Source organism: Camelina sativa, chromosome 8 (genome assembly GCF_030686135.1).
Source record: "Camelina sativa cultivar CO46 ecotype springtype chromosome 8, ASM3068613v1".
Taxonomy (NCBI): domain Eukaryota; kingdom Viridiplantae; phylum Streptophyta; class Magnoliopsida; order Brassicales; family Brassicaceae; genus Camelina; species Camelina sativa.
In genome coordinates, this window is record NC_141887.1 from 24,391,536 (window position 1) to 24,414,774 (window position 23,239).

At 36.6% G+C, this 23,239-nt stretch overlaps 4 protein-coding genes and 1 long non-coding RNA gene across 6 annotated transcripts; 2 read left to right on the forward strand and 3 right to left on the reverse strand.

Annotated features, from left to right (window-relative positions):
• Positions 1-2,204: 2,204 nt before the first annotated feature.
• On the reverse strand, positions 2,205-3,521 carry LOC104707835 (uncharacterized). Its single transcript, XR_754709.3, has 4 exons — positions 3,063-3,521; positions 2,778-2,940; positions 2,620-2,675; positions 2,205-2,525 (listed from the first exon to the last, which is right to left on the reverse strand). It is a non-coding gene; the product is annotated as an uncharacterized LOC104707835 (long non-coding RNA).
• A 3,351-nt stretch (positions 3,522-6,872) lies between these two features.
• On the forward strand, positions 6,873-9,964 carry LOC104707836 (transcription factor UNE12). The gene is made up of 6 exons (XM_010424269.2): positions 6,873-7,507; positions 7,913-8,035; positions 8,179-8,244; positions 8,345-8,410; positions 9,061-9,141; positions 9,237-9,964. Exons 1-6 carry the CDS (start codon positions 7,139-7,141, stop codon positions 9,468-9,470), a joined length of 939 nt encoding a protein of 312 aa, XP_010422571.2. The 5' UTR covers positions 6,873-7,138; the 3' UTR covers positions 9,471-9,964.
• Positions 9,965-10,230: 266 nt separating this feature from the next.
• On the reverse strand, positions 10,231-13,339 carry LOC104707837 (NADH dehydrogenase [ubiquinone] flavoprotein 2, mitochondrial). The gene is made up of 10 exons (XM_010424270.3): positions 13,050-13,339; positions 12,926-12,958; positions 12,764-12,829; positions 11,911-12,027; positions 11,738-11,815; positions 11,542-11,647; positions 11,400-11,446; positions 11,197-11,274; positions 11,015-11,080; positions 10,231-10,605 (listed from the first exon to the last, which is right to left on the reverse strand). The coding sequence occupies exons 1-10, from the start codon at positions 13,119-13,121 to the stop codon at positions 10,498-10,500; spliced, it is 771 nt and encodes a 256-aa protein (XP_010422572.2). The 5' UTR covers positions 13,122-13,339; the 3' UTR covers positions 10,231-10,497.
• Positions 13,340-15,698: 2,359 nt separating this feature from the next.
• Positions 15,699-20,829, reverse strand: LOC104707838 (cullin-1). 2 transcript variants are annotated; one of them, XM_010424271.2, is made up of 21 exons: positions 20,719-20,829; positions 20,567-20,618; positions 19,997-20,148; positions 19,813-19,912; positions 19,434-19,619; positions 19,295-19,342; positions 19,007-19,210; positions 18,851-18,928; positions 18,541-18,630; positions 18,375-18,455; positions 18,194-18,253; positions 18,076-18,105; positions 17,880-17,966; positions 17,640-17,789; positions 17,502-17,557; positions 17,214-17,334; positions 16,968-17,129; positions 16,739-16,882; positions 16,442-16,660; positions 16,167-16,334; positions 15,699-16,078 (listed from the first exon to the last, which is right to left on the reverse strand). In XM_010424271.2, the coding sequence occupies exons 3-21, from the start codon at positions 20,125-20,127 to the stop codon at positions 15,977-15,979; spliced, it is 2,217 nt and encodes a 738-aa protein (XP_010422573.1). In that variant the 5' UTR covers positions 20,128-20,148; positions 20,567-20,618; positions 20,719-20,829; the 3' UTR covers positions 15,699-15,976. The 2 variants fall into 2 exon arrangements, with proteins under 2 accessions (XP_010422573.1, XP_087317796.1); XM_087461670.1 differs by having other exon boundaries at positions 20,567-20,816.
• Positions 20,793-22,735, forward strand: LOC104707839 (uncharacterized). The gene is given in 4 exon segments (XM_087461671.1): positions 20,793-21,029; positions 21,032-21,289; positions 21,292-21,744; positions 21,747-22,735. Coding segments are annotated over 4 exon segments (1,626 nt in total). The 5' UTR covers positions 20,793-20,878; the 3' UTR covers positions 22,511-22,735.
• The last annotated feature ends 504 nt before the right edge of the window (positions 22,736-23,239 follow it).

Sequence of the window (23,239 nt, forward strand, 5' to 3'; positions counted from 1 at the left end):
CATCGTGAGAACTAGTTATGATTATATTTCAAAAAAATATACCATAGATTTTTTTTTGTGTTTTTTCTTATTTTTTTGTAAAACATAAATTGTATGGAATTAATACATTAAAATGTATAAATAGATTGAAAGTTTTATCAGAGCTGGGATGTTACAAGTGGTATCAGAACCGAACTCAAACGATGACGTTGCGATCTGTTAGTGGGGGTGAATTGTGACACCCCGGTTTTAGAGACTTGCGGAGAGTTTTAAAATAATTTATTTTGCCACCTATGTCACAAAAGTGCACTTATCTTTTTGGTCAAGGATCCTGAGAGAACTCCACAGTTAAGCGTGATTATGTTGGAGTAGTCTCACGATGGGTGACCTTCTGGAAAGTGACTACCGGAATTGTACGAGTGAGGACAAAATACAGGGAAAGATCATTATGGTGATTTGTAGGGACGATAACAAATCTTTAAAGCCTTTCGAACGTAGCAAACCGACCATCATATATGGATGGGCTCACAGACCTAGTGAGAGGACGTGAGATCTATTAAGGAAGTTAAGCTCATGGACTGAGAATTGACATGAGGTCCAGTGGTCCAATAAGAGGTGACGGTCGGGGCGTTACACCAATAAAACATATATTGTATTCCAATTAATATGTTTAAGTGTATTAAAATGATGAGTGTTATTTTTTTTACATCAATAAGTTTTTGTTTTTTCTGGCAAACATTAGGGGAGTTACATTTTAAAGAATTAACATATACAATAAATTGTGATTATAATTATGATAAAGGAAAAATAAAATATCATATTGTTTTATATCTTGAAATTATTTTTGATTATGATTCAAATTAAAGGAAAATAAAATATCATATTTTTGAAAATCTTGAAATTATTTATAAAAATGATTTGATCTTCTGGCACAAAAATTGTAAACCAAATATCATATTTTTGTCAATAAATAAATATTTTAATATTATAATATTTTTATATCTTGAAATTATTTTAAAATAAAACTACCAAAACTATAATTTTCCAAAATTTTAATATTAATGTTTATTCTTTAATTATCGACAAATTATTATTTGAGGAATTATAATGTTATGGTAAGTATATAAAATACTGATCAATGAAATATATATATATATATATATATATATATATAATAACTAAATGGATGTTGCTAAAATATTAAGATATTTTTTTAGGATATTTTTTATGTATATAATCTTGAGAGGAATGAGTGCCACTCATGAGCTTTTATAGTATGAGTTTGAGAAAACCTTACTTTATTATACAAAAAAAAGACACTAAGATAATGTTAGTTGAATACAAAAAATTATAGAATTTACAAATCTATGTGAGGTTTGAGATATGAAGGTTATTGAGATGTGTGTCTTTCTTTTTATAGGAAAATTTGGAGTTAAAAGCCTATTATAAATTGATTACATATTAATGTTTCTAATTGTTATTAGTCATTCATTACAATACTAGTAATATTATGGAAGTTACAAAAGTACTGTCAACATATAACAGAAGTAAAGAAATTCAATAAAATGAAATTTAGTACTTTAAATATGGATATGATTAATAATATGAGAGTTACAATAGATGTGATAGAATGAAATTTACTAAAATATGAGAGAATGTTCACCAAAAATACATTTATTAGTTGTTTTGAGTATTATTATTTTTTAGTTAATATAACTATAAATATATGATAGGAATTTCAACCTAATCAAATTAATATGAGAGTTACAAAATATGTGATAGAATATGAAATTTTATAAAATATGTGAGAAGGTTAATAAATAAATACATTTCTTATTTTTCAAATATAAATAGTTACTATGACTAATAGTATATGATAGAAATTTCAATCAAAACAAATTATATATATATATATATAGATATTTAAATATACTTTAGTTAGTTTTAGTTTGAATCAAATTGAAAAATAATGTAACAATCTTATCATGTTAATTATTTCTATTAAAGTTAATAAATAAAAGAGAAAACCATTATTTTGGGAAATATGCTACACAAATTAAAGAATAAATTGAACATCTTATAATGTATAATATCAAATTAGATTTTGACTTAAATATATATATATATATATATATATATATAATATAATGTATGTCATATAAAATCAATTGAAAAAATATACTAAAAATATTAAAGAGAAAATGACACATGTCATAAAAAAAGAGTGTCAAATTGCAACTTTTTAGAACTTGTCAAAAGAGAACCTTACTTTAAATTATACAAGATAATTAGCTTTGTTAAGCCTAGTGAATAGATTGATAACTAAGATGTTCCAAATTATCAAAATAAGGGGGATATATTAATTATTCTTTATCTGTTTGGCTAGGAAAAAAGGACTCCCTTGTTATAGATATCAATACTTGAAAAACAAAAAAAAGTTAATTCAAAAGTTATCAGGTTTGCAACAATGCCGTCCAACGAGTTTGACCAGTATCTGCATGATCAGGAGGGTGTAGGAGCTCTTTCTCAATTTGAGGAGTAATCAGCTGCAAAGGTAAGCAACTAAGCATCAAGCAAGGTTCAAAAAACAAAAAGTTCGACGATTTTGATTTAAACAAAGGAAAAGAGGTCCGTACGTACATTCTTGTGAGTTTGCGCTTATCGAGTAGGTAAAACAACTTAGTGCATGCTTGTACCTGAAAGAGTAGAGGTTTCGTACATGAGCTAGCTAGTGATTTTGCAATTTGATTCTGTATATACCTTTTTACGAACAAACGTAACTCTTCTTTCTTAACTACCATTTCACAAAGGCAAGGAGAGTTTCGTGCCACATCTCGTGCATATATAACTCCTTTGTAGTACAAGCTAAGAAATGAATACATACTACATTAACCGCCTGATACGTCATATGTGACATACGTCAGAGCATAATTCTTCTCCAAAATTGCTTTCATAAGTAAACTACACACATCCATAAAAAAAAAACAAAAAACAAAAAACACAATGTAACCAAAGAGAAATTAAAGACACGTGAATATTAGAATCTGAATATACATATATGTAAGTGTATAAGGTTATACTACCTTATAGTGTGATGTAAGTATGTAACTTCATCCCCGCCAAACGTATCAAGACACGACTGTTTGTTCATGTACAGGAATGCGATTGTTTGTATGTTTTTTGTGTTTGTTATGTTATATGATCTGGCAAAACAATCAGAAAGAGGTAATGATCATATTGTTACCTTGAGACCAAAAAACTGAAATGAGTCGGAAAAAAGGGGGAAAACGAAGGCCAAAAAAAAAAAAGCCCCAAAATAAATAACGAAGATGGAAGAGAAGCTCGTGGATAGTGGTACAACCACTTAGGAGGTTTTTAAGATCAATGCTAAGTGTTTAGGAAGTATTTTAGAAAATGATTATATGATTATGTAAGGATATAAGAAATATCTTTTATCAAGGGGATATATTTTATTATTGAAACACTCAAAAAATTACAAAGGCTCTTAAGACTCTCACACTCAAATTTACTCACTCCAGCTTGAATGAAACTCTTCACCAAGCCTTAGTATTTATATTACAAGTCTTAGGGAATATTACATAAAATATTTCTTAAGATATTTTTATGCTTTATTTTACAACCCTCCATTTATTCAACTCTCTACTTTATTTTACAACCCTCCATTTATTCAACTCTCTCATAACCATATACTTCACTATCATATATCACACACTTATTATTTATTCCCCCTGTCTCCAAAAGAGAGGCGACGTTTATCTTATCTGTTTGAGGCGACTTCTGTGACGTAGATCTTTTGGCCTGGAATGTATCGCTTTATCTTGTATTTTTTCCCTTCAACTCTGTAGACCGGATGATCTGGATTTGATTGTGGACATGCGTATTTATCATGAAAGTCTGCTAACACTTGTCGTATTTCTTCAGCGAATCCTAGCGGGTAGACGTGTCTGTTGTGTCAGTGTGCTGTGTGAGGACAAAGAAGATTAGGGTCAACTTCAGATTCATTAAATCCATTCAATAATGCAATTTTCTTTGCGCGTTGATGGAAGTTTCCCGAGGCAAAAGCATCATTATTATAGCTTGTCTCAACGTTCGCATCATATTTCTTTAGGATAATGATTTCCTCGTCTTGTTCTTCTTGGACTGTAGTGATCCTGAACGTGACAAGTATATCCAACTCAGGCTGTGCACGGACATGTTCTTGCCACCAGGTAACATCATGGAATAATATGAGCCACTTGTATAGTAATTTGTAATGCGCCTTTCGTCTAGTCAATATGCATTTCGCCAAGCACTAGAGCAGTTGACTTTTGTGGATGAGGACTGCAAAGTGTAAGGATTTGCCATGTACCAAAGTAGGAGGTATGCTTCTATAGGAAACCGGCCATAATGAGCAGGGCTCATATGGATGGTGGTAAGGAAGGGAAAGGCCGGTGGTAAGGGATGCCAAGAAGTGGACCCTGATCAAGACCATACCGGTGTATATAAAGCTTTAGGAAACCATGCAGTGTCTCAATCCCTCTGTATATCAATACATTGTCGAGTAACGATTCTCTTATTCCATGCGGCATATCGGCAATCTTTTTCCGCAGGTTATCTTCTGTTGGATTGTCTAGACTGAGGGTGTATATCATGGGTACTATTGTCGAGATTTGACGCTGAGTTCTTGAAAGAAAATCTGGGAGGAAGTTGTCTTTTCCTTTGATGTGTTTAACATCGAATTTCCACTGGGAAAACCAACTTGCCCACCTGAGTAACTGAGCTTGTGGTAGTACCTTCTGCTTGAACTGAATCATTTTTGCAAAGGATGACATGTCCATCTCGATGAGGAAATGTTGGTCCACCAAATGAAACTCAAATTTTTCTATTCCTCTTTTGACAACGAGTATCTCCTTGTAAGTAGAATGGTAGTGTTTTTCGCTATCTTTGAAGACCACTTTTATAGCCACATATATGTCTTTTCCCCTTCTCGTCTTTTTCTAAGAGTATTGCTCCCCAATAGCAATCACTTGCGTCCGTCTGCAGAATTCTTTTTCCTTTTGCTGGGATTTTTAGTGCTAGTAAGGTTGTGGAAATTTTCTTCAATTCTTTTACTGCTTCTGTGCATTTCTGGCTCCAAGGAGGGTCATCTTTCTTGAGTTGAGCAGAGAGAATCGATCTGTGTTTTGCAAGACCATGAATGAAATCCGACATATAATTGACAATCCCTAGAAACTGTTGGACTTGCTTGAAAGATAGTCGTTCATCTGGAAACTCATTGAGTTGGGTGGCAATGTGAGGTTGGACGTAGTATTCTCCCTTGGATATGTGCATTCCCATAAAATCAATCTCCGTTTTCTCCGATCACCATCTTCTTTTCTAATAGCATAATACCGTATTTTTGTACGATACTCTGGAACTTTGCCAATAATGAAGTGTGGGAATCTATGTCTGACGAGAATAGCAGAATATCGTCGATATACACCAGCGCATTTGGGAGGATAGGCTCGAATATCTTGATCATAGCTTTTTGGAATAATGAAGGGGCTACCTTTAGTCCAAAAGGCATGACTTTCCAGTGGTAATGACGATCTGGTACAAAAAATCCCGTCTTTGGTATGTCCTCTGGTTTGATTCAAAGCTGTCAAAATCCTGCTTTTAAGTCAAACTTGGAGAAGATTTGTGCTTGCAGAAGATTTTGGAATAACACTTCTCTCTTTGGCAAAGGAAACTTGTCATCGGCAAGGAAATGGTTGAGTGGTTGATAGTTGATGACTAATCTGAGTTTTCCTCGCACCTGTTCAGCCTGTTTGTTGACGTAGAATGCTTCGCATGCCTAAGGTGAAGTGGTCTTCTCAATGAGGTCTTCTTTCTGGAGTTGGTCAATCTCTTCGAGTGCAAGATTGTAGTGATCTGGGTTCATTCCTGGGTGACTTGCTTTAGTTGGGTTGATATCCTCATTCTTCTTGAAGGGTAAGGATATGAAGAAATCTGGATTCTTCCATAAAGGAGATGAACATTTTGTGAGAAACTCCGAATGAGATGTGGTGCAAGACGTCTTTTCAATTTCTTCTTTTATAGGATTAAGCATCTCCATAGGATATAGATGAGACACCGTTGTCCAAGCTAGCAGCTGATTTTTGTGTTTGAGACCTTTCGGGTGCCACGAAACTCTCCGAAGACTATGAAGGATGTCAAATCCAAGTATAAAGTCCTTTCCAGGGAGTTCAGAACCATATACTTTGGATTTAATCATGTATCCGGGGAAAAGTTGGATGTAAATTGGATATACATTTAATCATGTATCTTATCAGGAAGCCAATTAATCATGTACCTTAAAAAAATTATACAGAATTTGTTTCCTTAATATGTATTGCTTTTTTAATTTAATTTTGATTTCTTTTCTTAAATAAGAAAATGTATAAAAAATTCTGATTGGTTGAAAAGAAATAAGTGAACCTAAGTATTTTCCAAAAAATTATCTATTCAGAAGCGAAACGAAATAATAGCAGCTTGGCACTCGTACACTCCTCGACGCAATATTCAAACGCTAAAACTTAGTGTTCAGCAAAAACCGGTTTAGGAGGGTTGTTTAGATGGCGCTAGACGCTACGTTTCCAAAACAAGTCGACATGATTTTAAAATTTTTAGCTTATAAAATTCTTATGATCTTATAATTCAAATTACATAAAGTATTATTTTTCGAAAACTAAACAAAAAATGGTACATGAGTCGAGAAAAAAAGAAAAAGCGAAAGCGAAAAAACACAGGAGAGAAGGCCCAATTATGATAAAAACTCAGCCCATTTATATAATAATATTTTTTATTTTGTTTCTGGAAGGCAAAATAAGGAAATGGCAAAAATGAAATAAACTGAAAAAGTAAGGTCCTTTAACAAAAAAGGATAAATTTTATAAACAGAGCATAAAGTTTTCACTTTTCTTCTGCTCCTTTCTCGTCTCTGTCTTGTTCGTCCCATTCGTTTTAAAGCATCTCAAAATTTTCATCAACCCAAAAAAAAAAAAAAAAAACAAAAAACATTAAAATCTGTGTAGGTAGCTTTCGCATGTAAATCTCTCCTTTCCAACTCGTAACTCACACTGACTCGGCCGAGTCAAAGTCTCTGTTTTATTTATTTATTTTTTTTTTTTGAGCTCAAACCATGGCTGGGAACAACCCTCACGAGAACCTTTCTGACCAAACTCCTTCTGATGATTTCTTCGAGCAAATCCTCGGTCTTCCTAACTTCTCAGCCTCTTCCGGAGCCGGTTTATCTGGAGTTGACGGCGGATTAGGCGGGGGAGCACCGCCGATGATGTTGCAGTTGGGTTCTGGAGACGAAGGAAGTCATATGGGTGGGTTAGGAGGAAGTGGACCAACTGGGTTTCACAATCAGATGTTTCCTCTAGGGCTGAGTCTTGATCAAGGGAAAGGACCTGGAGGAGGGTTTCTTAGACCTGAAGGTGGACATGGTAGTGGGAAACGTTTCTCAGATGATGTTGTTGATAACCGATGTTCTTCTATGAAACCTGTAAGCTTTTACTTCTTTGCTTTTTTATAAATATTTTAACTTTTTTTTGTTTGCTTTGTGAGAAAATGGGAGAAATCGATTTTGAGGGTTTTCAAGATAACATTTTTGGCAACTTTTTTAGCAATGTTGGTAGAGTTGCTTTGGGTACTTGTTTTGAGCTGTTGAATCTAAGGGATTTTGGTTTGTTTAGTAGAATCCAATATGTTAACTTTTGTTACTCTATGAGCAACTTAGGGCTAGTTCATCTAGCTGTGTGGCTGCTCTTGTTATCTAACTTGATTTATTCCGTTGTTACTCTGTTGTAGAGACAATCTCTTATTTATAAGTGCTTTTCTTTAATACTTATGAAATAAATTCTTGTGCAAATGGTTTTAAGTTTTCGTCTGTTTTGTGTTGTTGTTGAAGGTTTTCCACGGGCAGCCAATGCAACAGCCAGCTCCATCGGCGCCACATCAGCCTACCTCCATCCGCCCTAGGGTTCGAGCTAGGCGTGGTCAGGCCACTGATCCACATAGCATTGCTGAGAGGGTAAATTTCAGATACTCCTTTGGTCTTTTCCCTGTGATATACATGTTGTTGTTGGTCGTTGAGATGTAGACATGGACCATCGTGTAGTGATCTCTTTGGTTTTATGGAGGGATGAGCTGAATGTTTGTTTTACTTTGCCACAGCTACGTAGGGAAAGAATAGCAGAACGGATCAGGGCACTGCAGGAACTTGTACCTACTGTGAACAAGGTCAGTATCTTTCCCCTGTACGATAACATTTCTCATTTCTATTATATGGAGTTCTAGAAAGGTTTTTAGCAGTTAATGTTTCTCCTTTCTTCATTTGCAGACCGATAGAGCTGCTATGATCGATGAGATTGTCGATTATGTCAAGTTTCTCAGACTCCAAGTTAAGGTATATATAACCAGTCTTCTACCGTTTTTATCTTGAATGTTCATATTATTCCCTAGGCAATATCTTAAATCTGTTTGTCATATTATAAGATTAGAGATCTAAAAATCATGTCTTTAAATTTCTCTTAGATGGATTTCTGGTCTTACTTTTGGTCCCACCATCACCTACCCTTCAACTAAATTTCAATCCGATTAGATCAGTCTTTTTAATATGGGAAAGAATAAACAAGTCCTATATGCTTTTGATTTCTTTGGCATTTAGTCTTTTTATCCCTTTTTGTTTTGTCATAGGCAGGCTAATGACAGTTAAGGATTTATAATACCATATTCAGGCATTGATTACAATCATCATGATCACATTATAATAGATCAAATGCTAAAAAATGCAGTCGGTTACTTAAAGCTCTCGCAAGCTAAAAAAGAAAGCTGCTTTACTTTAAAAGATAATGGAGACACCAAAGAAGTAGAATGCAATGATGGATTTCTGATAAGATAGTACATCTTTTGTTTTTAAAAAAATAAAAATGTGTTTCTTGTGAAATCTTCCATGCTCATCTGAAAAAGTAAATGCTTTAATTTATATAATTTTTATGTGGGATAAAGCTTATCCCTTTGAATGATATCTATGTCTCTTTGGTCAACTTTTGGTAGGTTTTGAGCATGAGCCGACTTGGTGGAGCCGGTGCAGTTGCTCCACTTGTTACTGATATGCCTCTTTCATCATCAGTTGAGGTAAATAAACTTTTTAAAGGAAAAAAATGGAGAAAAGGTCAAAACTTTTGTAATGGAGTTTTCATTCAAGTTTTTTTCCTTAAAAATCTCAATAGGATGAAACGGGTGAAGGTGAAAGAGCTCCGCAACCCGCATGGGAGAAATGGTCTAACGATGGGACAGAACGTCAAGTAGCTAAATTGATGGAAGAAAATGTTGGAGCCGCGATGCAGCTTCTTCAATCAAAGGCTCTTTGTATGATGCCTATCTCATTGGCAATGGCAATTTACCATTCTCAGCCTCCGGATACATCTTCGGTGGTGAAGCCTGAGACTAATCCTCCACAGTAGGATTTGTGCAAAAAAATTGAGTTTTGTACAGCAATCCAACAGTCCAACATGGCGTTTGCTTCTGCTCTAACGAATCTGGTTTCTTCTCCCTTTCACGCCCACTTGTTTCGTCTGGATGGAATGGTAAAAATGTGAAAAAGGCTTTGTAGATGGAATCAATGTAGGATTTGCAGTAAGGGAAAAATTTGTCAAAAAGCTCACTTGATTAAAATATTGGAGATTGTTATCATTTTACCTTTATTTTAGGTGGACTTTGATGAAAGCAACTTTTTGTTTTCAAGATTTTTAGTGGGAAGTTGAGGATGGAGCTTCAAGGGGTATTATTATTATTATTATTATTATTATTATTTAGTAGTAGTGGGAAGTTGTGGGACCTTGTTTAGTTTTGTACAATTTGAGAGAAAAATAAAATAAGTATTTGTAATTTGTCATCCCTTGTATTCCTATTTGTTTTGTATGAATTTGGATATAATAATAATGAGAAACATTATTAATTTGTTCCCATGAATCAAAATTTTTGGAGAAAAAGATATGATATGTGTTGTGCTTCTTTTTTTGGTTTGAGTTTTTAGAATTTTCAGTATCCAACTCTCAAAGGATGAAGTCTATACTCTATATATTGGAGAAGGACATGTTGTTTACATTTTGCATTGGGATGGAGAGATAAATTTAGGAAATTTATTTATAATTTTGTTAGCTCTTGGAAAAATAAACCAAAAACACATTGATGATTTTGTGATTAGTAAAATAAAACTCAAAATTGTGCAAGTCTGTCAATTAAATTTTCTGAAAGAAGTTTGAAAATTCTTGGGTTTTAAATTAACACATACAAGTCTTTATTACAATTTCACAAAATCTTTGGAAGTGAGATAATAATAAGAGGTTTTGGTAATTTGTTTGAAATGGGTTTAAACTCCAAAACCAAGAAGACTACAATGCAAACTCAATTTGATGCTACAGGCGTCAAACATCGCTATAGCCTTTGCGTTATTGAACCACATACAAATGCGGCGAAACAGAACTTAGCTTAGCATGCGTCAAGATCACGGAACTGCGGTGGCTTAGGCTCTCCAAGCAGTGTCGTATTTCCTCCTTCTGGTCCACACTTGATCCTCTGCGGGTTCTGAGTTCCATGCTGAAAAACAAAGATTAACATCATGAGAAGTTGGATTAGGGTTTTGGCTTAGAAGGTATGTCCAATCTGGTTTAAACTGAACCCAAAATCAAAATCAATCCAAAAACCAAAACAAACAGGGATAAACCGCTTTGGTGGTTCCATTTTTGCTATATACATCTAAGCAAACCTTAACCATGAAGAAAATAAACTGTTTCAAACCTAAAATTTTTCATATAGTCCTAAAGAAAACCCAATAAAAACCGGAGAATCCAAAATCCAACAAAGTGAACCGAAACCAGATTGGGCACCCCCTATACCGTTACACAACCAGATTGTTTTACCCAACCGATGCAATGCTATAGTACGCTATAGTACGAGAAGAACATCGGAAAGTATCCAAATGCAATGGGTTGGGTTAATGTCTTACCGGTGGCTTTTCTCCTTTTCTCAGCTTTTCAACGATATCTACGACTTTCTCTGGTGTCACATCCTCCTGTGTATTGTAGCATCAGACAATGTAAATACAATTTTACTCTTTCCATTTTAAACCACATCAAAAATTAAAATAATGCGGGAGAAAAGAAAAGTCATTCGATGAGATTGACATACGAAATAGTTATATGTATATCCGTCTGATCCATTGGAATAGTCGGCCACAGTGATCATGGGTGCATTAACACAACATCCCTGTAACAAAACCAAACACATGAGATTTATATTGTTATCTTTTCATGCGAAAGAACTAATCTCGGTGATGGCTCTGCAAGTGTTTACAATTTACGGAAAGAAGAGAGGAGATGTGAAATATATACCATGCATTCCATCTCTCCAACAGAGAACAAACCATCCTTTGTGACTTCTGCAAAAACATAATACAGAATATTGTTATGACTGAACATCATTGTATGCTGCTTTTGTTTGCTTTTTAATGAAAGGTTTCTAATAGAACTTTACCACCGCGTTTCACTCCCAAATGGTCCAGCAAAGCTGATTCGATGTCTCGTGAACCACGGATCATGCAAGGTGTTGTGCCACAAACTAGAAGGTGATACTTTCCAACCTGTAGGAGCAAATGAAATATGGGTATGGGATATGTGTTTTGACGAGCACAGTAGAGACTTGAGTTTATGGGATAGTAAGTATTTCTTACCTTTGCCCTGTTGAACATTGAGTAAAATGTTGCAACCTCATAAACACGGATAGGTGCAACTTCTATAACTTTAGCAACCTGCAAATTTTTTTGTTGTATTGTTATGAACTCCCACTTCACAATCCTTTCAATATTTTGAGAAAAATTGAAATATACTTGAAACGAAAACATACTGCATTCATCGCTGAAACAGGGAGCCAGCCTCTATGCTGCTGTTGTGCAAGATCTAGAAGCGGAATAACTGCAGACTGCTTGTAATTCGTTGGATAGTAAGAGAGTATCTCCTTAACCTACACAGTTTGGACAAAATATTATAATTCCAGAAAATCTGGATGCATGGGGAAGTAGAATTCACTTTCTTTAGACGATTAGTGCAGTCAGACATGAAAGCTACAGTAACCAAACGCACAAGAACATATTAGTAGTTTAACTCCATAAAACGGCTAACTAATTTCCGAACAATCTTTCTGCCTCATATAAGCAGATTCGGAAAATCTGTAGGCCATTTAGGTTCCTCATCCTGAGTCTCCCTCAAAAAAAATAGCCAATTCTAATGTAAACACATATAAACAACCGAAAATATCAGAAAATCCCAAGTATCTTTTCTAGGACTACTAACTCACAGAATCATGATGCCTAACTAGAAGAAGCCAAGGAATATGTTAGTTAGGACTTGGGATCAAACAAACCATTCCTTAAATCCCATTAAAACATTACAAAAACTCTTTCTGCTCTAAGTAGAAAGACAATGTAAGTCACACACACACACACCCGTCGAGCAGGGACGAAACATATTTGAAGCTGATTCTAGTCTGAGATGAATAATCAGTAGGGAACGAGAGCTAAAGATTCATACATTTTCCCGTAACAGTATAATTTGTTTCCACCATAACCGTTCACCACACAGTTCACCCAAAAGGAGTTCGTACCCGTACTGACCTAGACTAAATAAAATCCCCAATTCGTTCAACGCACTGTAGATTTTTCATCGTTATCAAATCAAAGAAGCGATTTAATTTCACTGACCTTAGATTTGTTTGCCTCTGAAAACTCCCATGGGAGATCGGGTTTGTTATCAGGAGAATCCAGATGCTATAAGTAATCAAAACAACAAAAATCAAATGTCAATTTAGTTTCAAAATCAGAAAAATTAAAAGCAAAGATCAGCGAGAATATCCAACAACTCACGTAGTTTAAGGCCGTCGATAAGCTACGAGACGCCTGTATGATAGAAATCACCAAACGGAGCATGAGATCGGGAAAGAGCCTGAGAAAAAAAAAATGAGAGAAATTTTTTTTGAGAAATACCTACCTGAGAGGTTGTTGGTTGACGGAAAACTTGACGGATCTCGAGAAGACGCTTAGCGGCGAGCCTGGCCAGCATTTTCGACAACTTAGAGGACGAGAGACGCACACGAAGCTTTTTTTTTTGTTTTGTTTGTTTTGATCTGAGAGAGAAGAACGAAGAAGAGAAAACGAAGGAGCGCTAGACTAGACTCGTGTATCTCACACTCTTATCACCTGGCGCAGGATTGACCACAAGCGCTTTGGGCCTGCTAAAATAAGCCCTAGTCCAGTTCACTTATTATACTTGATACTTACGAGTGGATTTAAAGACCCATTTTGATTAAAATAAATACACACATAAAGATAAACATTGCTTCTACTGAGCCATTTGGACAGGAATTTGCTGGTTCTGATACCACAAGATCAACTCATTAATACAAGGGGATCTAATGACAATTTCTTCAATTAAAAAAAAAAAAAAATTCTCTCAAAACCCTAGTTTTACAATTCGCCGCTGCCTGAAGTCCGCTTGCCTTTCTGCCGCCCGAGGCTTCGTCGGCGGTTTGAGAGGGCTCTGCTTCTCTGCTTTTCGTCTTTTCTTCTTTGTTTTTCTAGTTGTAGTAGTTGGGAGCCTCGATCTTTCCCTCACTGGTCGTGTTGATGAGGGTTCAACCGCGGAGATGTGATGTCGCGGCGGCTAAAGCTACGGAGAGAGATCTCGGCTCGCTCTCCTCTCCGGGAGAATGGTGGTGGTTCGATGCAAATCCGGGCGGCCTCCTATGCAGATTCAAGGTGTCAGATCTGGGTCTTTTGGGTCGCGTCCTCCCGCTACCTCCAACCTTCTGCCGGAGTTTCCAGCCGACCGGACGTTAATGGTTGAGTCGGGCTTTAGTTTTTTACCGTTTGTTGGGGAGTTTACTGTGAGCGTCGGGAGCCAAGATTTGAGATCTTCCCCAAAGCCAGCGTTTCTCGTGAGCTTTCTCAACTTTCTGGTGTCAGTCCGGCCAAGAAGCGAGACAACAAGGCTGATGCAATGTGGTCAATCCGGGAATGCACCATGAGGTGAAGCTATGCTAATTTGTGTTCCAATTCCTTATGTTTAGGTATTAGCATTCTGGTCATTGTGTGGAATAGGTCGGAGAAGCCTCTATTCATGCTGGGTTTGTTTTGTGTCTATTGGTCGGGTCAGTCGGATGTATGGTCCGTTTTTTGGCTTAGGACCGGAACAATGGAAACCGGAGGAACCAAGTTCTTTCTGATAATGCGCCTCTGGGTGTCGATGTTATTGGGACAAGTTTTACTCGCAGATCATAAGGTTCTAATAGCTTGGTTTTGCTTTGTTTTTCAGTGTAGGATTTGGTCTCCTCTATGTTAGTAGTTGTTTTCGTGTCATAGGGTTTTCTTAGGTGGTTTAAGAGATGATTTCACCCCGAGTTGTGGTGTGTTATTTATCTCGTTGTGGTAAAAAAATGCAATGATTCTTGGTCTCGTAGCGTTGGATCCGCTAGTGTTTCAGGGCATACTAGATCGACTCATTGCATTTGGTCAAATTCTATGGAGGGAAATTTATGTTCCTTCTTTGTGGATGTAATGTTCTTGGATAACGAATAGTTGATGTTGAGCCAAAAAAAAAAAAAAGATCAACTCATTAATTTTGTTCTCAAAGCTCAGCCACGGATTTATTAATACTTGTCGCAGAAACTAGAAAGATTTGCATATGAAAAATACTTGGGTGAAGGGGTGAACCTTTGTATTCACCCGCTTCCCTCTCAACCAATCAAAATGTTCTATTTAATATTGTATTAAAAAAATAAATCAAAATGAAATTAAAAAGCATAACAAATTAAAGAAACAAATTCTGTATACTTTTATTTTTTTTTAAAGTTGAATACTAGCTTGGTTTTAATTTTAAAATTAAATGAGGTTATATATCGGTTTGAGTTTATAAATAAGAATTAGAGTTTATATTTTACGATTAAAACGAAATTATATGTCGGTTTGGATTTATAAATGAGGTGGTTTGGGTTTAGATTTTACAATTTAAACAAAATTATATGTCAGTTTGGGTTTACAGAGATGGTTAGGATTTAGATTTTACAATTAAAACGAAATTATATGTCAGTTTGAGTTTACAATTAAGATAGTTAGAGTTTAAATGTTACAATTAGAACAAAACTGTATGTCGGTTTAGGTTTACAAATGAGATGATTAGGATTTAAATTTTACAATTAAAATAAATTATGTATCGGTTTGAGTTTATAAAAAAGCGGTTTAATTTTTTAATTTTATAATAATGTATACAAATTTTATTTTCTTATTTTATAAAGGGGTGAATGAAATGTTAGAGATGAACCCAAATATTGTCTTTTGCATATTGTATCTCCCCATTGCTTGTAAAAACCCATACTCCTCTTTTTGGTATGGTCATCACAGATTCCTTCGGAATTCTAAAACAGTTCATGAAATATATCAAGTAGGGAATGGATCTTCAATTTCTAGCACCACCATGTTTTTGGCACCACTTTATCAGTGATAAATTCATCCAACTCTCTTTTTCCTAGCTAATCTGATCTAGTTAAACCTATTTGTACTTGTTCCGAAGCCAATTCCACATGACAATTGTCTTTTGAAGTTTATGCCAGTAACACATAAAACTCATAAGAATATCAAATGATTAACATACTTGAAAGCAGAGATTCATTCATTAAGGCATCTCCTCCATTCCATTCAATATCCAAGAAACAGTTCCCAAAAGGCAAATTGCATCCCAAAAAAAAAAAAAAAAAACAGCACTTCCGAATTTTTTTAGCATAAGAGAATTAAAAAAAATTGAAAACCAAAGAGATAAATTCTTTTTAAGGAGTGTATCCATATGGACTTCTAATATACAAGCAGATGCTTCGGTGCACTACCTTTCATGAGCCAACCACTTCCACAGTTGTTTTTTGAGCCCTAAGCCAAGTACCTAAACATGTTAGGATTCTCCTTGTCCCTCTCCAAATAATCTCTTGTTATTAAATCCTCCATACGTTTCTTGATCGCTTTAATATCAGGCTGCAACAAAACCATACGAGTCCACAATTAGTTTATAAATTCATCACTACAAGCATCCTCAATTGTGTATATATAATATTTAATTTACCTTGAACATTCGGCTAAGTTGCTCAACGCACTCAGAAACGAGTTGTTGATGTCCCAATACTTTCCTGCTCTTCATGATTCTCACAATGGCAGCATCAATTGCATAGCGTCTGTCTTTATCAACATCTTCAACGACTTTCTTCCTTTCATCAACTGGAGGAAGAGGGATCTGTGATGCAAAACACCGAAGTTGATGATGTTAGTGATTAACAAATATGTAAAAGAAGATGTGGATTGACAGACAGAGATTTGAGTAATAACATTAACGTCACAAACCTTGATTCTGCGCATTCTATCGGTGAATTTGGAGTTGAACTCGAAGACATCACTCTGAGAGACAGTCTTGGTGCTTGGCTCCTTGAGGAGAATCTTGTACTTAGCACATGACAAAGAATGAAGCAACCTAACTAGATCTTCATGGCTTAGGTTCAGTTGAGTCAAGATCTCAGTGTAACTCAATTTGTCAGTTGTGTTGAAGAGTAGAAGCACAGCAGCCTAAATAGATAAAGAACGTGGCATCAGACGCCAATGATTTAAAATAATTACCAACATTTCTTGGGAAACAAAAGGTACCTGGTAAGTAGACACAATTAACTCGATGGGCTTCTGATCAAACTTCCCGTTGATGTGACAAGTTCCTAGTGAATAGATCCAGGTAAGCTTCCTGTGTTTCGTTTTCGTTTCATAAAACCCTTTGAAGACTTCAACACACTTGATCTGAAACAAAGAATAAACGAATTGGATCTATCTGGAGCAACCTTTCTCATTTTCAAGAAGATAAGAAAAACATAAAATCATTTACCATTTCACTAGGTAGATTTATGTCGAATGATTTGTAACTTGGCCAGAAACCAGTGGTAAGAACAGTGACGGTCAAGTCAATTCCTGGGTTTGCAGCAGGGTTATTGCCTAGATATTCCTCGAAACTGTTTTGGTTTTCTCTTGCCAATGTCAAATCCGTAACCTGTAACCAACAGATAAAATAATATAGAAAGCATAAACAATCAGAGCAAGTAGAACTTAGATAAAGAAACACAGGGAAACTAACCATGCCCTCCATCTTAGAAGTAAACTGTCCACCACATTGTTGCTTAAGTTTTGTAAGGATACTTCTCTCATGATCATCATTAGCACTGCGATCAAACAAGAGTCTACGGGCTAGCTTCTTCCTGCAATCAACCATAAATAAAACAGCTTGCAACTCAGTACTCCAACGTTTTGTCAATCTAATACTATGTTGTTGGAAGGCCTTCCCACAAAAAGGTAATAAAAACAAAAAAATTGCAAAACAAAGATCAGATTTACAGATAAATCAAGACTGGAATGGGAGATAAACCTGTAGAACTCGGCAAAAAGATCCTTGTCACTTATATACGCAAGCAATTTGACAACCTGTAACAACATTATAAAATTCAGGACCGATTTCAGGACACCAGAAAAGAGATAGGCAAAAACAATTTTACGGAAGGTGTACCTTCTCAAGCGTATCTTCAATAGCTTCATCACTCAGCTTTTCACTTCCCCCCTTCTTGAGAATATTGTCGCAAAATGTTGCAAGTAATTCAGCACTTGAACTTCCAGCGACTGTTTTGTTACAGAAAATCTCAAATGCCTCTTTCAAAGCCTATAATGTGTTTCAAAAAACTTGGTTAGTTACATATCATAAACTTGAATAAGATAGGCGCATGACAAATACGTAGAAAGTACATCAGACCTTATGGAAGAGGGTGTGGTTCTGGAAACACTCGGTGACATAGACCATGTATTTATCATGAAGTTCGATCACTTTTCTGATAAGAACCTGATAAGAGTGAGAGGATAAGTAAATCGTAAACAATTTTATCTCCCAAAAAAGAGTGAGTGACTAGATTCCCAAATATCTAAACTATTTAATCAGTTTCTAATTTTACCTGTTCCTGGACGCTAGCAGTATTTGCAGCCTGTGGAATAAAAAAGATCTCAGCAATCACAAGTTAAGCAGACAAAACAGAAGAGTTATCCAAATGTAACAAGTAAAATAATACGAACCTGATTAGTAGCCGTATCTTCGGCTTGTTGGACAAGAGCGTTACCCTCAGCTGTGACGTGCTGCATACAATAACAAGAAACAGTTAATGGGGTACAATTTATAAGCGAACAAAAATAAAACATGAAGGAAAGCCAATCCCTTCGGTAATCATAATTAATAGAATGAAGATAGGTAAGTAACCTGCTTAAAAATGTTTGCAACGGGTTCCAAACCTCGCACAATTTTATGGTAAAGCCTGTACATCCTGGACAGGTCATCCACCTGAAAGTAAACATATATACTCCATCAAATACAGAATTACAAACACTAACCCACTAACAATAGAGAACAAAAATACTTGCTTTACCTTGTCATCTCTTAGCAAGGCCCGGCAACCTGAGTGCTCTTTTTCTAGAAGCTGATTTGCATATACAACCAACAGTTCATGTTGTACTTTCTGCGTACAAAAGATAACTATATAAGTCAAGACATAAAATAATATATGCTATTTAGGAGTCTTCAGGAGTCTGAAATAATATAATATATGCTACCATACAATTCAGGAGTCTGAAAAGTAACGATGCAAAGTTAAGGCTATGCAAGAATAAGATTCCATCATCAAACGTAATAGTACATGTTAAATTAAATAATGTAGTGCATATTGTATCATAAACAACCTCAACCAGCTTTGGCTCACTGCTTGAGTGAAGGTAGTGAGTGACTCTCTCCCTCTCCTTCTTTAGACATTCTTCAGACTGGAACAAGAAAGCACAAAAGTTAATGACTACATTTAACTAGTGTGAAAATTAAGATAATGATGTCAAGAGTCATGCCTTCAACATGTAATCAGGGCAAGAATCTTCCTGGATCCAGCTTGATGCTTTGCGAGAATAGTAAGATGCTGTATCCTGAAGCATGAAGCTTTCGAAATCTTCTTCATACCTTTCCATCTGTCCCATTCCAATCTCTACATAGATATCTAATACATTTTTCAGTAGCGCCCTATCAATCTGCTCGCCCTCCCGTTCTTTATCAACCTGACAGAAGAACATTTCATGTTAGACTTTGTATCAAGCAACCAAAGTTGGATATAACTAAACATTATTGATGGCATAACTTACAAGTGCTATCACAGCTTCTTTGACCTTAGAATGCAACTCATTATAAACCTGAAGCAAACAAAATCAAGGAAAAGTTAAAATATATTTAAATAAAACGGAAAGCTATGCTATACTAAAATCACAAGAATGAATGCCGTACCAGGTCACGGAAGCATGTCAGACCAACTTCATTCAGTGGTGGAAGTGATCTCCGAGCAATGAAGTAACGGTCGAGATAGTAGAAGAAGCGGGATAGCCATCTAACCATAACTTTATGGTTCGACCATCTTTTAACCAGCTCCCGCAGCATATATTCATCATGCTTCTCCCTCAAAGCAGGCAATACCTAGAAAACAGAAAACAAGAGAGCAAATAATCAAAACCATTTCATCAACTTGAAAATCAAGAGCGTACAAGAATTCTAAACAGATGAAATCGTGCACAAAAGTAAAAACTCAAGGTTCAGACAATTGAGTGAAGGAAGTAAAAAACATCACAGGGGATTTAAATTAGAATCTAAATATCTCAAACAGACTCACTGTTGAGTTGATATACTCCTCAAATGCTTCACGATACTTGTCATAAAGCTGCTGTGAGTAATCATGAGGGGGCTTCTGGGTGCACATATTGTAGATAGTGCTGAGAATCACATAAAACCCCAATATAAGTACAGGTTACAAGCAAATAAACTGCTATATGGTAATAAACAAGTATAAAACTTACGTGTAAAGCATCATATACTGCTCGGAGTCAAATTGTGGCTCAGGCAATCCTTCCAGAATCCGTTTCAGCTTGGTAATACCAGTCTGCATATAGTCCCATCCTTGCTCCAAGTCAATCGTCTTGCGCTCCATGTTGACAAACAGCTTGTCAAGCTAAGGAGAAAGCCAAAATTTAGAACACCGGTAACAACAAGAATCACAACGAAACGATAGATGCTAGTATAAAACATTTAACAACCACATTATCAAAACCAAAACTACTTTCACCAACGAACACAAATCAAAACAACAAGATTCTACAGAAACGAAGCCAAACAAAGTATAATACACAAAGGGATACTCGAGAAACAAACAATCCAAGAAAACTAACACAATCCAGAGAGACCGATGTAACCCTAGCACAATCCCGATCCCAAACAAACTCAAATAAAAACCTAGACAGACGGAACAAACAAGACAATGATCCAAAAATCAACCGTCAAAAAGGAACAAAACAATCGTGAAATCGAGAGACGAGTAGCGATAACACGAGATCTTAAACCCTAAAATCAGACAAAAGGCGTCGCCGTACCTCTCTAAACAAGACGGTGACGAATCCGATTCTCCAGGATCGGGGAGAGCAGCTGCGATCGAGAAATAAGCGAGAGAGAGAATCAAAACCCTGAGAATCGTTCCGGAAAAAAAAAAGGCGTAATATAGAGAGAAAGAGAGAGGAGACGGGACCTCTTTGACAAGGGCGGTGAAAAGAAAATAAAAGGATATCTCTCTCTCTCTGGGTAACACAACAAACTCCTTCTCTTCTAAATATAATTATTTTCAAGGTCATAGATTTTTTTTATATTTTTCCACAAAAATAAAAAGATAAAATAATTAATAATTAATTATGTTATTTCTTTTTATTAATTATGTCAACAGATTTATCTATATTAACACTCCGCATGGGAGCTCTTCGGGTTCTGGGAGTAAGCTGAAGATCAAGGTCCCACGCTTTGATAACACAACATTGATCGAGGGTTATTCCAAAACTTTGCTTGGTCGAATCCGGCTATGCAGGATATGAAGGCTTTGTTATTCATGCTTCCCCGGATATGGAAGATGGAGGAGAGAGTGGTTGGGGCTGATCTCGGTTTGGGGCGTTTTCAGTTTGATTTTGAGCAAGAAGAGGACATTCAGGAGGTTTTGAAGATGGAACCATACCATTTTGATCATTGGATGCTTTCGTTGGTCCGATGGGAGCCGGTCGTGGATCCGCGATACCCTTGTCTCATTAAATTCTGGGTTCGTGTAATGGGTGTCCCTGGGCTGATGAAACTTTCCGTACCATTGGAGCTGATCTGGGAGAGGTTGAGGAGATTGATCTGGATAATGGTCGAGTGAAGATTTTGTTGAATGGTTTCAAACCTCTGATTTTTGAAGCCTCTGTTGAGTTTCACAGTGGAGAGGAGACGACCATCTCTCTGAGATATGAGCGTATGTATGGGTATTGTCGGCGATGTCACAGTTTATGTCATGATTTAAGCCGTTGTCCACTATTTGGTGATAAGGGGAAGCAGCGACTTGAAGATGGTTTTGATCCAAAAAAAGAGGATAAGCTTCAGAGTTATAAGGGTGCAACGGTCAATGGTGGGGCTCATGCAACTGGTTCGGGGTTAAATGGTGCTGGTTCAGGGGCGCCTCTTCAAGGTTCTGCCCATGGGAATGGGCGTGGTGTAGGGCAACAGGCAAGTGGAGGAAGAATAAAAAGAATACTTATGTGGATGAGAGGTTTGTGAAGAAGGATGCAACTGTCGCTCTCGCTCCTGCTACAATCTCTCAGGTTGCTGTTTCAGAGACTGGTATAACTCAACCTCCTTCTAGCAATGTGGGAATCAGCCTTTCTCCTACTGAGCAGAAGTTACTTGATGCTTTTCTGGGTCCTCAAGGAGAGGTGGCTGTGGCTGTGGGTGATCAATCTGGGGAGTCCAGTATGGTTGCTGTGCAGGAGACTGAAAAAAGGGTGTGCAAGAATTTGTTTCCCAGTGTACCAGCCTCTGGTTCCATGGAATTGTCACAACAGGAGTTTCTCTTCTCTGAGGATCTCGGGAATCTGTTGGGGCAGGAGTTTCCGACCAGGGATGAACCTGGCCTGGGCTTCATGGACACTATAATGGAGGAGCAAGGTGTGGTGTCAAGGGGGTCTCCCCAGGAGGATATCTCTTTAACGGATGAGGGGGAGGTTGATGAGGGCACTGATGAGGTGGTCCTCTCTGATCAGGTCTCCATTGAGGAAGCTACTGTTGTTACGGGTGATGTCTCTGAGGTTACGGCACCGAGTGCAGCAGTTGGAGGCTTGGCGCCTCCTGCACAGGCCAGAGTGGTGAAGCAAAAGGGTTTTCTTCCAGGTGCTAATACAAAAAAAAGGAATATGGTTTCCTTGACTTCTCCGCGTAAGAAGGTTGTCACTAAAGGGGGTGGACTGAATGGGAAAGTCGGTTCTCACCAAGGAGGAAAACCTCCAAATCATCCGGTTAATTAATGTGTATCTGTTGACATTTCAGGATCTTCCTCTTAGTCTTTCTTAAGAGGTTCACCATCTCCCTTACACTCACTTGTATGCTCTGTTTCTCTTACTCTAACAGAAGCATAAAGACTCTCTCTTTACTCTCTTGTTCTTTCTTTGTTTCTTTTCATATGACAAACGATTTGTAAGAGAGAAGAGAGAACACACATTAATTGTCTACATTTTATTTGCGGATCTCAAGGATACTTTCTTACAACACACACATCATACTTATACTACTTCTACTAGTTGCACCTCCCACATGCTCCCATACTTAGACCATCATGACTCTTACACATTAGACCACGCTCCTAGGTACTAACCCTTACACATCATAGGTTTGCTTTCTTACACAAGCCACACTACTATTACAACAACTCTCTTAGCTAGGCTTTAAACAAACAAATGACTAAGTCACAACACAACTTTCTACTTTGTCTTGTCCTTGGTCTCTTGCTTCTACTTGTCGAGTCCATCTTCCACATGGACCACCAAAAACATCTTTCTCTTTGGGCCTAAATCAAGTTAGTAGCCCATGACAAAACACACAGGCTTGTTGACCTTTTTCTTGTCGTTGACTCTGCTTCTTCTTCTTCACGGAGCTTTGCTTCTTTTTCTTTGTTCTTCGACTCACTGATTTCTTCTTTCTCTTTGTTGCAGATTTAATCAAGAACTCAATTCTCAACAGTATCGTAAGTAGAGGGC

Coding starts and splice junctions, on each gene's coding strand:
- LOC104707836 (XM_010424269.2), top strand. CDS start 7,139: ATGGCTGGGAACAACCCTCACGAGAACCTTTCTGACCAAACTCCTTCT. Junction 7,508..7,912: donor GATGTTCTTCTATGAAACCT/GTAAGCTTTTAC, acceptor TTGTTGTTGAAG/GTTTTCCACGGGCAGCCAAT. Junction 8,411..9,060: donor TTCTCAGACTCCAAGTTAAG/GTATATATAACC, acceptor AACTTTTGGTAG/GTTTTGAGCATGAGCCGACT.
- LOC104707838 (XM_010424271.2), bottom strand. CDS start 20,127: ATGGAGCGCAAGACGATTGACTTGGAGCAAGGATGGGACTATATGCAG. Junction 18,631..18,850: donor GTGAGCCAAAGCTGGTTGAG/GTTGTTTATGAT, acceptor TTTTGTACGCAG/AAAGTACAACATGAACTGTT. Junction 17,790..17,879: donor ACCACACCCTCTTCCATAAG/GTCTGATGTACT, acceptor AACACATTATAG/GCTTTGAAAGAGGCATTTGA.
- LOC104707837 (XM_010424270.3), bottom strand. CDS start 13,121: ATGCTGGCCAGGCTCGCCGCTAAGCGTCTTCTCGAGATCCGTCAAGTT. Junction 12,028..12,763: donor CAGAGGCAAACAAATCTAAG/GTCAGTGAAATT, acceptor CAAACTGTGTAG/GTTAAGGAGATACTCTCTTA. Junction 11,648..11,737: donor CAATGTTCAACAGGGCAAAG/GTAAGAAATACT, acceptor TTGCTCCTACAG/GTTGGAAAGTATCACCTTCT.